The sequence below is a fragment of the Balaenoptera musculus genome, chromosome 3 (genome assembly GCF_009873245.2).
Source record: "Balaenoptera musculus isolate JJ_BM4_2016_0621 chromosome 3, mBalMus1.pri.v3, whole genome shotgun sequence".
Classification (NCBI taxonomy): Eukaryota; Metazoa; Chordata; class Mammalia; order Artiodactyla; family Balaenopteridae; genus Balaenoptera; species Balaenoptera musculus.
Genome location: NC_045787.1, coordinates 63392167 through 63411615, shown reverse-complemented (window position 1 = coordinate 63411615; position 19449 = coordinate 63392167). Strand labels below are relative to the sequence as shown.

Below are 19449 nucleotides of genomic sequence, written 5' to 3'. Positions count from 1 at the left end.
GATTTGCTTAAGACATTTGAAATAACACAGGTTAAAAATCCTAACAGTTGCCAGTGTTAAGAAATGGGAGCAACCAATAACTATGCTTGGTAGCATGGAGAATGTGAGAGAATGTGCATATATACTTGTCTCTATATATGCATACTTTTAATGGTGTATAATTAGAATGAAGGCTATAATATATTCTTAACTATATTCCCTAATGTTACATTACATTTGAATGAACTGGAACAATCCTTGTGAAAAAAGGATTCAGGGATTTTTAAAATCTGATTATTCAGAATGTGCATTAAATGAGATGGTCTCTAGAATTAATTATGACTTACCCAGAAAATTTTTTTCCAACATATCCTTTGAAGTCCTTTTTAAAAAAGGAGACTTTAAAAAAGCTTTAAAGTCTTTCACTGTTTTTAGATTGGCACAATATATACCCATTAAAATCTTTGTCTTTAAAATAATGATTGATGATCTAGCTGTGCTATTTAAAATTAAATACAGTTAAATTTTCAGTTCCTAAATTACATTAGCTACGTTTTAAGAACTCAGCAGCCATGTGTGGGCGCTGTGCCGGACAGCACGGAATAGCACATATCCATCATCACAGAAGGTTCTACTGGGCAGTACTGATTGGCTCACCCATCCTTACTATAAATAACAGTAGCCAAAGAAAGCATAGATTAAATTTCCTATGCCCATTTTGCCATATTCTTATGTTTTCTACTTTCAATAAAACCTTAGTATCCATTTATCTTCTTGTTTAGTCTTGCACCTAAAAGTCAAACGCCAAAATATGATTATTTTGTCAAAGGTTGTGGATAGGTCATGGCAGTGTGCTGTCATTATTTGTAGTGGAGATTTGCATGGCGTCTCCTGATGAGATGGGGGTAGATCCCCTCCCAGCTCAGGGACGAGGTGGGCTCCACTTCACTGATCCTTCTCAATGATTGTTTGGGGGCTTGAGGTTTTGTTTAGCTTTGCTTTTTCGTTGCCACTATCAAGCATAAAGGGGGAGTTTTTCTATCAAACTGAATCCCCTTTCGCTTCTCTGGCGGTCTCCCCTTTATATCACCCTACTCACTGTAATCCAATGTGGAAGATCAGGAACATATATAAATAAGCTTTCCTATACTGAGGAAATTTGAGGCTATTAAGAGATTAACAAGTAGATTTTTCCTTGATTTGACCTGTGTTTAAAGGATTAACAATCCTCCCCCTAAGGTCCAGTGACCCGTTTTCAGGCCTAGTCATCTGCTTTTACTCAGGATCAATGTGGGTTTTTGGTTTGAGCACTAGATCAAACTCTAATGACTTCCAGTCCAGACTTCTGCCAGCTGAGCCACTGTCAGTCACCCTGCGCTCTTCCCTGGGAAATCCTGCTTTCTCCATATTAACAAATCCATCCCTATCTAGTACACACCTTATACCTCGTTTCTGGTTCCTGCACGACCTCCACTCATTTGGAATTCACTTCTTTCTGTTCTGTCTGTTCCTTTTTTAGAAGGTTCATGCTCCCCTTCCCAGGACCATCACTGTTCCTGGTTAAGCCCCTGCAGCCTGGGACCAAACCCTCTCATTTTATCTGCCTCTTTCCATGAGGTGCAATCATTATGAGCGCATTAAAAGTAATTCCCTTTTGCCCTGGTCCTCACAGGTTCTTATAAAGCATTTAAAATATTTAAGAGGTCATATTAAATATGGAAACCGTTACCACTTGGAAGTAGATGCTCCTCCTTCCCATCACAGGTGATCTAGACTGTGCTGTCCAAGATGGTGGCCACCAGTTACATGGGGATATTTAAATAAGTTAAAGTTAAATAACATTAAAATTTTAGTTCCTCAGTGGCACTGGCCACATTTCATGGGCTCAAGTTGCCACATGTGGCTAGTGGCTTTCGTACTGGACACCACAGGTTGTGGAACGTGTCCATCGTTGAAGTAAGTTCTGTTGGGCAGAGCTGCTCTAGAACTTTTCTGTCACAGTCTATTTCTCAAGCATATGAGGGTAGATTGGCATCATTATCTAAATAATTGCTGTTTGTCATTTGTTAAGACCACTTTTCCAAATTTCTGAAAGTCTTGCCTTTTACCAATGGTCAGCCTCAAACTGACAAGTAACATGTAACAAGAATGCCCCTACTCCCACCCAGAAATGCTTGTGGATTGAGATAGGAGTCACAGCTTCAGGGAAGAAGTTTATATGCTAAAGTATAAATCAGACTCTTAAGTATTTTCTAAATGCTTTAATAAGGACTTCTTATGGCCAGCTGGGAGTTATACTATTACTCCAGCATTTACTGAGCACTTGCCGTGTATTCAATAAATACATAGTTTTAAGGGTTTTATACTCAATCCTCCCAAAACCCCTTTAAGATCGATACTATCATTAAGCTGATTTTACAGGTGAGGAAACAAGCACAGAGAGGTTAGTAACCTCCCAAGTTTACACAGCTAACAAAGACTGTGTTATCCCTCACATGTATTTGATTATTATGAATTACCCTTGGACTAGATTTACCCAAATTGTTCCAAGGGCCTATGAAACATGAATCTGGCTAGAAGGAGAAAGCTGAGGGACTAGGTACTTATCAAACCCCAAAGCTCAGAGAGAGAATGAGACTGCTTGCTTTCCAGAGGAAATATTTAACAGTTCAGGACAGTCAATTCTATATAATTTTACTCTTTTTATGCTTTCTTATTTTTATGCTGTATTTAAAGCTTGTGCATAAAAGACATTAAAATTCACAGTTACTATTGTTTACCAAGGGGAATGTTAGTGGCCTGTAGAAGAATTGTTGTTAAAATATGGATTCTTCTCTCCTTCTAGTACTCCCCTAGCATGACAATGAGTGTGTGATCCATTACCAAGTCTCCTCATGGAAACCACAGTGAGTCAGCCCTTCACAGAACTACTACGGAAGAAAATTATTCATCACAGTGTACAGTTAAACAAAGGAATCTCAGTCACACCAAACCAACCTTTTTATTTCCTGCTCTCTCCCATATTTTGTGAAGAAAGCGGGTCCAAACGTGATTCGAACAACTGTACAGAGCGGCATATTAGAATTGCCCTCAACGGAACTGCAAATAATTATCTGTGTATGTATATGTGTGGGAAAGAGAATGTATTGTATGTGTGTATGTTATATGGACACATGCACATACATACATTGACCCACAGGACATTGTAAAATACTATCACATGACATCTTAAGTAGAAATAAGTAGGGACTTTTATTCCATCCTTTTTTTCACGTTTACATTTTAATTATTAAAAGTTGCTCCTGCCCCTCCCTGATCTATTTTGTGCTGTGTATATCACTGCTTTATATAAGTTATTTTTTAAGGTGAACTCAGATGTTATGGTTTTGTAAATGTCTGCAATCATGGATAGGAATAAAATCGCTTATTTGAGAGCTTTCATTAAATTGCGTGTGATGCAAGTTATCCTGTGAATCACAAAGTGTACTGTCTCAGAAAAGAAGTGTGTCTTCATCTTTATGTCAAATCAAACAACTTCTCAGTAACCTTCAGTGAGTATTTTTGTACTTTTTATGTAGGAAAAACATTACTTCAAATCAACAAAAGCTTAACTGGAGCCTAACAGTATATTTCTGCAATAACTGCTCTAGATGGAATTCTTGATTTGTCTTAGATGATATGGAAAATCATTAATTAGCTGCGATTGCTTAGACCATAGCAATAAAGTGACAGGGGTCGTCATATTTTTAGCAACATATTTCCTGTTTAATATGATAAAGCCCAGAAGTGATAACACAGCCATTTGCTTGAATATGTCACTTGTCACCAGGAATGCTAGAGCTAAATTTTTAATAACATACTAACGTGAAATGTACCTCATTTTTATTCAGACTTGTGAACATCTCCACATAGACACTGCAAAGGAGATACATTCAAATGATTGAGACTTTCAGCACAAGGGGGAGGGAGTTTTTAATCACACGCCGGGGGCTCTGGAGTGCTGCTTCTCTACCCAGGTATCTTAGTAGCAGCAAAACTGACTGTCCCTTCTTGCTGCCAGCAGAGCACCTGCTCTGTTCCCAGGATATAGGACTTATAGTAGAGTGAAATTATTGATAGTAACTATATTTCATCTAGCCATTGACTTCAGTAGGCTACATCTGCTTCATATAACTGTTCATAAAACATTAGAAAAATTTTAACAAAACACTTCCCTTATGAAAGCACATTGCTCTATGGCCCTTTCCAGATCTTTTGGGTTTTCTGTGTTTAATCAGGCATACAAACACCAAAGTCATAATAGAAAAGTCTGAAGACTGATTTTACATTCTAAAAGCTAAGTTGGTGATCCTTTCTTTGAAAATTGTGATAAAAATAACCATTGATCAACAACTATATATCCAAACTCCAGAGACTTTGAAAAGCATTGTTTACTCTCAGGTAAGGGGCATCCGTCTTTCTTTAGGCGTATGGTCTCTAAAGTGAAAATTTGGCACTATATTTACTAGTTCCTCATCCCAGATGACTTATTTCTCTCAAATCCATAAGGATTTATTCCTTCTGAAAATAAAGATTTTTGCCTGTGCATGACAGGGATGTCAGGCAGAACTGTTAAGAGGGGAAAAGGAAGCTGAATTAAAATTTATGTTCCAGATTTAAACTAATCAAACTAGTTGCCATTAATCACACAGTGTGCAGAGGCTAGGACTGCACACTGGAGAACAACTTCAAGGTTTCAAGCCACAGAGAGGCTTTCATGAAAAATTCAAACGACAAGGTCTTTAACTCAAGCCAAGGTAACCTGAAGATGACACCTTGTACAGACACATGAATTTACCAAGAATAATTTTAACTTTCACTTTTTATGACAACTGTGTGAACACTGAGAGTCTTGTGATTATTAAGCTTAATCTTATAATGCTAGAATTTTGAAACCTTTTGTTGACTCTTTTCTCTATTGTTACTGATCTTGAATTTCTTTCATTTGCCTTCTAAGAAGGTATTGTTTCTTATAATCAAAGAATCCTGAGCATGATTTTACTTGCTCTTATTTTGGAAGTAATATTGGAATATGAAGGCAATAGGGTCCCATTATTTCTAGCCTATTTGGTCAAAATAGTAAAATTGACTTTTTCCAAGGTATAGCAATCAATTCAGCCTATTTCTCTTTCTCTTGGAACCCAGATTAGAAATAGCTAGTTTTTTAAATTCCTGAAATCATTGAAAATTTGAAGAAGTTGTATTCAAGAAAACCAGAAAATAAAGATATTTAATTCCAATATCAAATAATTTTCTCATGCACCGAATGGAGGATAGTATAGCTGTATATTAATTTTGTTTAGGTTTTGAATCATTTAAACCTTATCCTTTTCTCTTTTCACCCATGTTTTCCATGCATTTGTGGTGGTCTTTATATGTACTACCTGTTCCTGAGTTACTTTTAACATTTCACCTCTCAGTAACATTAGCAATTCTTGCCGCCTACATTGAACATATAAAATATACATGTGAAATATAAAAATAAATAGGTGAAAACATTAACTCTTATTACTCTGCTTTGCGTTCTGCCTAACTCACTACAGTTGAAAATATATGTCAAAGTCTTTCTAAGGTATGTATGTCCTTAACCAGCTGCCTTTCTTATAGCAAAGCTGCACACAGGAACAGAGGCTGTGAGGTGCCACTGATCTGGTAACAACCCACACATTGGATGGGTGAATGTTCGTGCTCCTTTCCAAGTGTTCCAGTTTGGATGTTCAGTTGCTGATGAACAGAAATTACATAGCTGAGAATCTGAGGTTAAGATTTCTCTATTGCCAGAAAATTAACAAATCTGCTCCCTGAGCCATGGAAAGTGCCCAAAACAACCCTTTCCCTCCAGGAATAAAATAGAGAAAAGTTCCATTTCTATGTTTATGATTCTCTAAGCTATCTGAACTCTGTTGCATTTCATAGGATCATTCAGTTAACACTCTTCTTGTAGTTTAAAAGAGCAAATGAAAATATATGAGTTCAGTTTGGACATGAGGAAGCCCTACGTCTGTCCATACCTTTTCTCTATCATTTCATCCTGAGAATGTGTAGCAAAGCATTTAGAACTGTGCCCTTGGCAAAGAGTTTTCCACAGTCCTTAATACCATGAAGTCTTGATTGGGCTTTTTCTCCATGCCTCCTTCCCAATCCCTGCATCCTCCAGTAGAAATAAGATACAAACTGAACATTTTTACCTCTTAACCATTACAGTTTTCTTCTTCATATAGTATATAGTTTTCCTAGGGGACGTAATCACAATTTCCACTTTCTGACTGCCACTGGTAATTGGGTCAGTGAAGCATACCTTGAGAAATACTGGAAAAGTGAACCACTATTAATACACTTCCATTTGGCATATTAAACTTGCACGTGTGTGTGTGTATGTGTGTGTTGGGGGTGGCAGTGTGAAGTTTGCTCACAAAACACTTCCATTATGACTTACGTTATGTTATTGCACAACTGGTAACTATTAATCCCTTCCTTTGATTGTATTTTATTTCAATGGTAAAATAGCTGATTAAAGTGATTTCGGATGGAAAGAGTGATACAAAACATAAGCAGATGGACTCGCCGGCTTTCACATCCTCTGCTAGCTTGTCCACATTAGGCTTTCTTAAGAAGGCACTGCATCTAAAGGTAAGATCATAAATGACCATCTAATCCTTGGTCACTTCACTGCCACGAATTGTGCAGTTATTACAGTCTTTTGATGTAGACATTTGTTTAGAAGAAATTGAGTTGATGTTATTTCACCAAAAATGTCAACTTTACCCATGAACTGTAATTCACATTGAAAGGAGTGACCTACAGATGAAAACACCTGAGACCTCTTTAATTACTTTCCTGAACTATATTCTAAAGAGAAATTATCAGTTGAGTAGGTCTCCTAAGGAGGATTTCCTCTAAGTTTCCCATGTTAACTTAGTACAAATGGTCTTCCTGAGTAGAAGAAAAATAATTTCTGTAAGCACTGATAGTTTAATATGAATATTTTTGCTGTCTACATCCTTAAGTATGTAGACAAATATATAGATACTGTAAAATTTAAAGTGGGACTAAGTGTTTTCATGTATAGTTTGTCTTTTCCCCCTTTGCGGATTTACTGTCCTCAGGATAAATTGGACTCACTTTGATTATCCCAGTTATTGAAATGTAATGATATGTCCCTAGAAATATTTAGCATTTCCATTTTTTAAGTGAGATGTGCAATTAACATGACAAAAGCAAGTATTAATATTCCTATTAAAAAAGTATTCCCAGAATTTTTTCCCAGTTAACATTAAAACTTTATCCCACTTTTCTCTTTTGTGCCAAATGACCTCGGTACATTGCCCAGAAAATGAAATTTGGATTCTTCAGTGTTCTCAGAACACAAGACAACATGTTATTAGCTAAATTACCATCATGTCCTGACAGAATTGCTCAGGAAAACGCAATTAATCATCTACTTATTAGAAAACAACTCAAATAACCTTTCCAGTTTACGTAATTTGAAAATAAATCTACTTTAATTTTAGCCACACCTTAGAAATGTTTTTAATATAAACAGATTAAACTGTGTATGTGGCTTTCTATTAGATTATATTTCAAAATATTTACTTTCCATGCATTACAACAATTAAAAACTTAACAGAAACTATACGTTAGAATGAATAAAGGACATGGTGTTGTTTCAAACATGAATGGACAAGTCTTTATAAAGAGGGTTCTTTATAGCCATCAGCTTATTGTACTGTTTATCTAATTGTGATTTTAAGAATTTAAGATGTTTTCTTACTACATGTGTTAAAATGTTACTTATAATATCTTCCTGGAAAAACAATTCTTTGTCAGGCTGTTATGAACGCACAATTAATGTATAACTGTAATTGGAGTCTGGGATGCCTCTTCATAATCCCCTGTCCTTCATTCTGCTATGGCCACCGGCTACCCAATACGTGTTGTAAATTTAGCGTCTGCCTGTGTGTGTGCACACATGCATGCACACGTGTGCATTATTACGTTTTCAATTGGATTTATCACTCCCCGTTTTTGTACAGATATTTGAGCTAGTCATGCAATGGAAAAGGTTGCCATAAAGATGTACGTAAATATCCCTTAATTTCGCACATTTTCACATTTAATTCTAAAAATACAGATTTTCATCTACCGTTTCTACCATTTCTAGCCTCTAACTTTATTCCTTATTGAAAAAGTAAAGAAATTGTTCATATGAAGCTAGCATAAATGCTGTCCGAATGATAAAATTGTAATTAATGTGGACATCTGTGTCTATAATTGAATTAGACATTATGCTTTATGTAAAAACCAGGTGTCTCTAATATCAAAGAATTTCTTTATATGCATTTAAATAGGTTATGATGAGTGGCTAGCTCTGTGTGGTCAGATAACTAAACTTTGAATACCAAAAATATAACTAATATTATTAGCAAACCTGTTAATGGGTAAAAGTTCAGTATTTTATTCCAAGTAGGATTGCACATAATGTGGAAATCTGAAGCAATTATGCAGGTAATTCTTGTAAAACTATCCTTTCCTCAAGTACATTCATCTTTCTGATGAATTATACAGATGGTCGCCTCAGCTCACCATGAGCATTTGCCCAAATACAAATTCTGAAGTAGGTTCTGCACACTACTGCATAGATATTTAAGAATATAGGAGGAGGGAGGTCTATAACTGAGATTAAGAATTCATCCTAGATAAAATGGAAACATATAAATTATTTTTTCAATAAATTCTTAAATGCTGTTTCTGTAGTATTCAAGAGAATTTAAGTGTTAATTATTTTTAGCATTATGGCTTTGATCCACATGGTGTCTTCTAGCTCACTGCTGCCACACATTTGTACGTAGTCTTTAGAAAGGGTAATGCTGTAAATCCCACTGGGCAGACACCTTACTGAGTTGAAGGTTACCTCAAGTAACTTATGAGGCAGTCTTAGCAAGGTGTCTGGATTTCTGGGAGATGGAATGTAGGTAGCAAGGCAACTGAAGAGTCCCTGAATTGAAACAGGTAGAGTCCTATCACTAAGAACTTCTCTGGAAGTTGTTACTTAAGCTATTTCTAATGGTGCAAAAGTGGCTATTAGTGGTAGTAACATCCTGTAGATTCAGGACAAGAGTAACATACATTAAAAAAAAAAAGTAGAATTAGCTTAATGCCTCCTCAGCTCCTCTTGGTAAGTGAGACAACAGTACAAGTACAGAATGAAGGGTAAGGGGCTGGAGTCTGCACACCCAGCCCCACACAGTGAGACTCATCAAGTGTTTGTTCCCATAGCTCAGTGTATCTCTAAAGGTAAAAGAAACCCTTTATATCTAGAGAGTCATAAAAATTAAATAAAAGAAATTCCAGAAGTTTTATTCCCTGCAAAATTGTCTGATGAGGAATATGGTATTGCTGTTTAGAAAGCTCTAGAGCCAATAGATATTATACATATCAATGTTTATCTGTCTTATTCAGTTTGCAAAGTTTCCCTTGAAGTCTGAAGGGCTCTGCTTGGCTGCAGGTGCATTTCTCAGTGTACAATGATGTCAGATTTTCCTCACGTGACTGTATCTTTGCATCTTATAGCACGTAATTCTTGACGATAATAGGAAACTCTTGATATCTACTCATGTCACATGAAAAAGTTTGCTTTTAAATGTGCTCACAATATAATCTCAGTTATGATATATAATAAAAACATAAAAATTAGAATACATTGTATAAAAGAATTCAGTGTTCATTATTTTTGTAAATATTGTTTCAGAGAAAGAAATAGTTTAAGAATTGAAAAGTCAAAAGTATTTCCTTGACAGTCTTAATGGTGCTCACTGTCTTGTCATGAAGTTAATCATTATTCACTTATGACTGAAGGGATAGTACACATATTTAATGGTCTCAAAATTGTTTTAACAGAACACATGTATAAATAATTGAAAGTAGTAATTAATTTTAATTTTGAGAACTCGGCATGCTATTACAACAAGCAGTTACTAGCCAAATTTCATATATTTACTTCATCTTTGAGAAGTACTTACCTAGGTACAATTTTTAATTCGATTGAAAACCTCCAGAGAGCTGAACTTATACCCACTGAAAAAGAGAATACAGTGAACACTTTCACACATATAAGCAATATATGAAAGTGTTTTATGAAAATAGATCACTAGCAATTGCAAGAGATCATCTCACCATAAAAGTTCTCAAACTAATACACAATTCAAAATTGAAATGCTCAGTATAAGAGTTACTAATAAGAAATTTATTGAATCCAATAACCAAATCAAAACCAACATAGGAGCCACATCTAAATTGTACCAAAAGTGCATTAATAAGACCACTACCAGTATTTCTAAGATAATTACCTCCACAAAAATCACAACATAACCAAATTCTCAATATTGAGACAGAGTTTAAAATTCAATCCATTTAGCAAAAATTCCTTTTGAAATAGGCAGCACAATCTTCTCAGGCCCTTCTCAAAAAATAGTAATCTTGCTGAAAGATTTCTGGTTGTAAAACTACATGGTCCAGTGAAGCTCAGTTTAGAATGTAAAGCATTCAAGGTCCAAATCTCGGTAGAACATACATGCTGCGAGTATCTCTAAGATGAGCCTTTTAAATCATCTCCGAGGGGAGGTGGTCTGGGGTGAGTAGAAGTCTGGCAAGCTCTCGCTGGTTACTTCACTTCCCAGATGACTCAAAACCTTGTTTAATAAGGTATTTACTACTGTATTTAAGTTGTAGAAAGCTTTGTATAGTGTTTCTGTGTAGAGAGTTACTGAACTGTGTATCTGCAAAAATGAGTAAGCAATATCAACATCTTTTCCGTCAAGTAACCAGAAATATGTTGTTGTTCTGCTCTGGCAGGCAGCACTTCAGGAAACACGAAATGTAGATTGGAAAAGTATCTGTTCCAGATAACTTTGATCTTCATTTGAAATCTGTTAAATAAAATATCTTTCTGGTTCACTTGGCAGTATTATTTCTCATCAAGTTTGCCATGACACGAGCTCTTGCTTTGGGCCTCAAAATTGGGGTCCACGCTTTGTGCATTAAAGAGGCACTGAGGGGCTTCCCTGGTGTCACAGTGGTTAAGAATTCACCTAACCAATGCAGGGGACATGGGTTTCAAGCCCTGCTCCAGGAAGATCCCACATGCTGTGGGAGCAGCTAAGCCCGTGCGCACAACTACTGAGCCTGTGCTCTAGAGCCCATGAGCCACAACTACTGAGCCTGCATGCCACAACTACTGAAGCCCATGCACCTAGAGCCCGTGCTCCACAACAAGAGAAGCCACGACAATGAGAAGCCTATGCACCGCAACAAAGACCCAACACAGCCAAAATAAAAACAAATAATTAAAAATAAAAAAAAAGAGGCACTGGAAATGTAAAAGCTTATCCAGCTGAAGAGGAGTTTTGGAGCAGACAAATAATTAAATCACATATCTTTTCCATTTGAGTTGCACAAATAGATGTTCTTACTCCTAATAAGTAGGAAATTGGCATTTACCAAGGTTAGTGATTAATCACTAAACTGCCACGTAAACTTCAGAAGTAAATGTGTACAGTTAATCCCTAACCTATTGTGGATTTCTTCCCACTAAAGACAAAAATTTATGCTATAGGCTCTATATTACGGATCGCTTTGTGGTGGATCTTGATTCTGCTTGCCAAAAATAAGCTACATCATTCCAACTGTTTTCAGATATAAATGCCAGCAATTAAAATACTTCAAATCTATTTTTGACATAAAAACTTATATACAAAAGAGGGGATTCAAACAAAAGAATTGTGAAAAATAACTAGGTAATTTGGGACTTAGAGGAGAGCGTATGTATGTGCTAACAGTGATTTATTAACATTTCAACTTTCAAACTCTTTAGAATAAATGCTTATTTCACAAATTGAATTTATATTTTCCCATTTGATTAAAAGTTGAAAATCAACATAAATATTCAGAATGTGCTTAGAGTTCAAGACATTTCTTGGTTACTTGGCTATGAATTTTTATTTTCAGTGATTATGTTAAAAGAATATATTGAAAAATTTCAGACTTAATTATAAGAAATCAGAGATCTAAGAGTTTGAGATCAAGATGGCGGAGTAAGAGGATGTGAAGCTCACCTCGCCTGATGAACACATCAAAAATACATCTACATGTGGAACAACTGTCACTGAAAACTGGAAACTGGCAGAAGGACTCCTGTACAACCAAGGCTCTAAGAAAGATACACAGGTAATCAGGTGGGAAGGGAAGAAAAGCAATAGGATTGGAACCTGTGCCACTGGGAGGGGACTCAGAGGAAAAGGAGAATACACGGGGGGACACCCACCCTGGGGAGTGAATGGTTGGAACCACAGATTGGGCACCCAGTCCTGGGGTCCTACTTGGAGGAGAAAAGGCCCCTTGGCTGGTTGGAGGACTGCTAGGAGTAACGGAAGGGCTGGGGGAGCCAGGACTCTCCTTGTGAGGAGCGCACGTTCACTGCCTTGTCCCTGAGGCAGGACAGAGAGAGGTCTGCTCTAATGGCTGCCGGGTTTCCTGCAGTCACTTTGCCACACATTCCAGCCTGAGCCAAGCCAACACTCTGGCCCCACTCACGTCACACCACAGTGCAGCACAGGATCTGGAGCAGCCATGACCAGGGGAAAGGTGTGACCATGGGACACAGAGGCAGCCTGGTCCTGGGGTGGAGCCTGGGTGGGATGGCAGTGCCCACTGTTAGTGATTACACAAGCAGCGCATCAGAAGCTGCTGAGATCTCTGACAGTGGCCACTCCACCACATTTCACCCCCCAATACACACCAAGAGTCTGCATGGGGCCTGCCTGCCCTGTGGAGCAATTCTACACAGGGCAGGGGCAGCGGAGGCTGTGGGCAGTGATTGGCTGTGAGGGACAAAGGGGACTTAACACCTGAGGCTGCGTCTAAACAGAGCAAAGGAAACAATTGTGGGTGCCTGCAAAGGCAGCACATCGGACACAGCTCAGATCTCTGTCAGCAGAGGACATGTTCTGAGAGCCTGCACAGGCCCCACTTGCTTCAGCATGCCCCCACTCTGGGGCAAGGGTCGCAATGAGGGGAAAGGGAAAAAACATACACTTAAAGGGAACAGAGCCAGCTCAGACCCAACTCTCAGGCTTCTGACAGCCCTCAGGGCCTCAGGGTAGTGACAGCCACTGAGCAAAGGGGAAGTCCCACACCCAAAACCAGCTCTAGCGACTCCATCTCCAGCGACTCCATCACCAGCCCCACCACCTACCAAGGTGATAGCTGCCAGCACACACTGAAGAAAGATGTGACTTACATCCATGTCAAATCCAGCTCACCAACCAAAGGCATTGGGCACACTCAGACACAGGGATGCAGACATAGGGATGCTCCCACATAAGAACACCCCTTCAAGACCACAATAGGTAACTGTTTCACATAAACTCATAGAGGCAGAGGAAGTTAAGCAAAAAGGCAGAGGAACTACTCTCAATTGAAAAAGAGCAAGAGAAACCCCCTGAAAAAATAATGAAATAGAAATAAACCATTTACCAGATAAAGAACACAAAATATTAGTAATAAAAATATTAACTGAATTAGGGAAAAGAATTGATGTACACAGTGAACATTTTAACAAGGAACTAGAAAATAAATACCTGATCATAAATGAAGAATTCAATAGCTGAAATCAAAAACACACTAGAAGGAATGAATAGCAGACTGACACAGAAGAATGCATAAGTGATCTGGAAAATAGAATAATGGATATCACCCGATTATTAGAATATCTAAAGAAAAACAAAAATTTTTTAATGAAAACAATTTAAGAGATTTCTGGTATAACATTAAGTATACCAACATTCACGTTATAAGGATCCCAGAGGAGAAGAGAGTGAAAAGGGGATCAAAAATGTATTTGAGGAAATTACGACTAAAAACTTCCCAAACATCAAGAAGGAAATAGATATCCATGTACAAGAATCACACAGGGGTCCCAAAAAAGATGAACCCAAACAGACCCACATCAAGACATATCAGAATCAAAATGACAAAAAGAGAATTCTAAAGGCAGCAAGAGAAAAACAGAGTCATATACAAGGGAATCCCCATAAGGCTATCAGTTGATTTCTCTGCAGAAACTTTGCAGGCCAGAAGGGAGTGGCACGATAAATTCAAAGCTCTGAAAAGGAAAAATATGCAACCTAGGATACTATACCCAGCAAGATTATCATTTACAATAGAATGAGAGATGAAGAACTTCTCAGATAAGCAAAGACTAAAAGAGTTCATCAATACTAAACCTACCCTAAAGAAATGTTAAAAGGGTCTTCTCTAAGTGGAAAACAAGTAAGTATCTATGGCAAAAGGAAAATCCCACTAGGACAGGCAAATATATTGTAAAGACTGAGGATCAACCACTTAAGCCAGTCTGAAGATTAAAAGACAAAAACTATAAAATCAACTATAACTATAATAAACAGTTAAGAGATAAGCATGAAGATATAAAATACGACATAAAAAATGCAAAAAGTGGGGTAGGGGAATAAAAATTTAGATATTTTAGAATGTGTTTGAACTTAAATGACTACAAGTTTGAAACAAGTAGATATACCTATAGGACAACATATATGAACCCCATAGTAACCACAAATCAAAAACCTATATAGATTCATACAAACGAAAAAGGAAGGAACACAAGCATACTACTGAAGAAAATCAAACCACAAGGGAAAAAGCAAAAAGAAGAAATGAAAAAGCAAAAAGAAGAAATGAACAGAAAGGAACTAAAAAAGAAAAAAGAAAGAAAAATGGAAAACAAGTAGTAAAATGGCAGTAAGTACATAAATGCTCCAAACAAAAGACACAGGATGGCTGACTGGATAAAAAAAATGACCCTTCTATATGCTGCCTACAAGAGACTCACTTCAGAGCTAAAGACACACACACAAAGTGAGAGGATGGGAAAAGATTTTATACAAACAGAAACAAGAAAGCAGGGGTAGCAATACTCATACCAGACAAATTAGACTTTAAAACAAAGGCTATAACAAAAGACAAAGAGGGGCATTATGTAATGATAAAGGGATCAATACAAAAAGAGGACAGTACACTCATCAACCTATATGCACCCAACACTGGAGCACCTAAATATAGAAAGCAAATATTAACAGACAAAAAGGGAGAAATTGACAATAACACCATAATAGTAGGAGACTTTAACACCCCATTTACATCAGTGGACAGATCATCCAGATAGAAAATCAAAAAGGAAACAGTGGTTTTAAATGACACCTTAGACAAGTTGGATTTAATATCTACAGGATATTCCATCCCAAAACAGAAGAATACACATTCTTTTCAAGCACATGGAATGTTCTCCACAATAAGTCACATGCTAGCCCACAAAAAAGTCTTAACAAATTTAAGAGGATAGAAGTTATTTCAAGCATTTTTCCAACCACGCAGCATGAAACTAGAAGTACAGAAAGAAAAATGGGAAAAGAACAAGCACTTGGAGACTAAACAACATGCTACTAAAAATAAAATGGGTCAGTGCAGAAATCAAACAGGAAATCAGAAAATACCTCAAGATAAATGAAAATGGAAACACAATACTCCAAAATCTACAGGATGCAGCAAAAGCAGTTCTGAGGGAAGTTTATAGTGATACCAACCTTCCTCAAGAAGCAGTAAAAATCTCAACTAGACAACCTAAACTACCACCTATAGGAATTTAAAAAAGAACAAACACAGCCCAAAGTCAGCAGAAGGAAGGGAATAAAAAAGATCAGAGAGGAAATAATTAAAACAGAGATTTAAAAGATAGAAAAGATCAATGAAAGCAAGAACAGTTTTTTTTTTTTTGAAAAGATTAAAAAAATGATAAAACTTTAGCCAGGCTCACCAAGAAGAGAAGAGAGAGGATCCAAATAAAACAAAATAAAAACTGAAAGAGAAGAACAGATAACAACAGATATCATTTAGTTACAAAAAAATCATAATACTGTGAACAGTTACATGCCAATAAATTGGACAATCTAGAAGAAATGGACAGGTTTCTAGCAACATGCACTTGCAAGACTGAATCAAGAAGAAACAGATAACTTGAACAGACCAGTCACTAGTAGTGAAAACAAAAATAGTAATTAAAAAAAAACTACCAACAAACCAAGTCCAGGACCAGATGGCTTCACAGGCAAATTCTACAAACATTTACAGAAGAGTTAACACCTATCCTTCTCAAACTATTCCAAAAAATTGCAGAGGAAGGAATGCTTCCAAACTCATCCCATGAGGCCAACATTACCCTGATACCAAAACCAAACAAAGATATCACACAAAAAAGAAAATTACAAGCCAATATCACTGATAAACATAGATTTAAAAATCTTCCATAAAATATTAGCAAACACAAATTCCACACTACCTCAAAAGAATCATACACTATGATCAAGTGGGATTTATCCCAGGGATGCAAGTATTTTTCAATATCCATAAAATCAATCAAAGTAATACACCACATTACCAAATTGAATAAAAACCATATGATCATCTCAATAGATGCAGAAAAAGCTTTTGACAAAATTCAACATCCCTTATGATAAAAACTCTCCAGAAAGAGGGCATAGAGGGAACATACCTCAATATAATAAAGGCCATATATAACAAACCCACAGCTAACATCATACTCAATGGTGAAAAGCTTAAAGCATTTCTTCTAAGATCAAGAACAAGACAAGGATGTCCACTCTCGCCACTTTTATTCAATACAGTTTTGGAGGTCCAAGCCACAGCAGTCAGGAGAAAGAGAAATAAAAGGAATCCAATAAATTGGAAAGGCAGAAATAAAACTGTCAGTGTTTGCAGATGGCATGATACTACACATACAAAATCCTAAAGACACCACCATAAAACAGAACTCAACGAATTCGGTTAACTTGCAGGATACAAAATTAATATACAGAAATCTGTTGCATTTCTATACACTGACAGTGAAATGTCAGAAAGAGAAATTAAGAACACAACCCCATTTACAATCCCATCCGAAAGAATAAAATACCCAGGAATAAACCTACCTAAGGAGGTAAAAGACCTGTACTCAGAAATCTATGACACTGATGAAAGTAACTGAAGACAAAAAACAAACAGATGGAAAGATATACCCTGTTCATGGATTAGAAGAATTAATATTGTTAAAATAACCATACTACCCAAGGCCATCTACAGATTCAATGCAATCCCTATCAAAATACCAATGGCATTTTTTCACAGAAATAGAACAAATAAGATTTGTATGGAAGACCCCAAATAGTCCAAGTGTTCCTGAGAAAGAAGAGCTGGAGGAATCACACTGACTTTAGACTATACTAAAAAGCTACAGTAATCAAAACAGTATGGTACTGGCACAAAAACAGATAAATAGCTCAATAGAACAAAATGGAAAGTCCAGAATAAACCCATGCATTTATGGTCAGTTAACCTACAAAGGAGGTAAGACTATACAATGGAGAAAAGACAGTCTCTTCAATAAATGGTGCTGGGAAAACTGGACAGCTATATGTGAAAGAACGAAATTAGAACGTTTTCTCACAAATAAACTCAAAATGATTAAAGACCTAAATGTGAGACCTGAAACCATAAAACTCCTAGTAGAAAACATTGGCAGAACACTTTGACATAAATTGTAGCATATTTTTTTCAATCTGTCTCCTAAGGCAAAGGAAACAAAAGCAAAAAGAAACAAATGGGACCTAATTAAACTTAAAAACTTACACACAGCAAAGGAAACCATCAACAAAACTAAAAGTCAACATACTGATTGGGAGAAATTATTTACAAATGATGTCACTGACAAGGGGTAAATATCCAAAATATATGAACGGCTCATACAACTCAACATCAAAATAAACAACCCAATGTTAAAAATGGGCAGAAGACCTGAATAGACATTTTTCCAAAGAAGACATAGAGATAGCCAACAGGCACATGAAAAGATGCTCAACGTCGCTAATCAGAGGAGTGTAAACAAATCAAAAGCACCATGAGATATCACCTCACACCTGTCAGAATACTTACCTTCAAAAAATCTACAAATAACAAATGTTGACGAGGATGTGGAGGAAAGGAAACACTCATACATTGTTGGTGGGAATGTAGATAGTGCAGTCACTATGGGAAACTATGGAGGTTTCTCAAAAAACTAAATATATAATAGAACTACCATATGATCCAACAGTTCTACTCCTGGGTACATATCCAGAAAAAGATGAAAACACTAATTTGAAAAGATACATGCACCCCAGTGTTCATAGCAGCACTACTTCCAATAGCCATGATATGGAAGCAACCCAAGTGCCCATGAAGAGACAAATGGATAATAAAGATGTGGAATATATATATACATATATACAATATTATATTAGTCAGACATAAAAATGAAATTCTGCCATTTGTCGCAACATAGATGGACCTAGAAAATATTATGCTTAGTGAAATAAGTCAGACAGAGAAAGACAAATACTATATGATATCACTTATATGTGGAATCTAGAAAATAATACTGATGAATGTATATAGCAAAACAGAAACAGTCTCACAGATATAGAAAATAAACTACTGGTTACTAGTGGGGCGGGGGAAGGGGAAAGGAGCATGTTAGGGGTGTATGATTAAGAGATACAAACTAGTATGTATAAAATAGATAAGCAACAAGGATATATTGTACAGCACAGGGAATTATAGCCATTATCCTGTAATAACTTTTAATGGAGTATAATCTGTAAAAATACTGAATCACTACGCAATACCTCTGAAACTAATACTGTAAATCAAGTATATTTCCGTACAAAGAAAAAAGAAATCAGACATCTTAAAGAACTGGTTTTTGAAGATGTTTGTATATAGAACTGTTTCAACTGGAAAACATAATCTGAACATTTCTGGAATGCAAACAGAATTATAAGATTACTTTCCCATTAGGTAAACTTTGTCCTCCTAAGACATTTAGCCAGTATACGGAGATGAGAAGCTAGCTGTGTGAAGTTTACTTTGACCTTTACATTCTAGAAGAAATGAGACCAGAAGAGTCGTGCTGCAAAGAACCAAGAAATTTATGTGCAGGGTTGGTTCCTCTGTCTTCCTTTGAAATAATTCCATTCATATATCCAACTTGAGCACAATACCCCTTTTCCTGCAGTTAGTTTGACAGCTTCTGTCTGCATCACAAAACCTCTTATTTCTCAAGCCACGTTTAAAACAAAGAGGGTGAATTAAGATGGAGGGATAAGAATGGAAACTTCAAGAAGGAGGCTTTAAAATAAACAAACCCCATTTTCAGCTTTAGAAAAAAAAACCTATTTTCCTTTCACAATAGAAGAGTACATAGAAAAAACTCTTACAGGTCAATGAAAAAATTAGTTACCCAATCATGCATTATCTTGATCAAGTGAAATC

The 19449-nt window shown here is 36.5% G+C and overlaps 1 protein-coding gene across 7 annotated transcripts in view; it reads left to right on the top strand.

Moving 5' to 3' along the window:
- Positions 1–9691, top strand: part of SSBP2 (single stranded DNA binding protein 2) — a 304079-nt gene extending 294388 nt beyond the window's left edge. For 4 of the 7 annotated variants that reach the window (XM_036847748.1, XM_036847743.1, XM_036847747.1 and 1 more), the window contains one exon: positions 2825–2854. In XM_036847748.1, the coding sequence (XP_036703643.1) occupies positions 2825–2854 (30 nt within the window). Of the gene's footprint in view, positions 1–2824 lie in introns of all 7 variants that reach the window. The other 3 variants (XM_036847746.1, XM_036847742.1, XM_036847745.1) reach the window with 2 other exon arrangements.
- The last annotated feature ends 9758 nt before the right edge of the window (positions 9692–19449 follow it).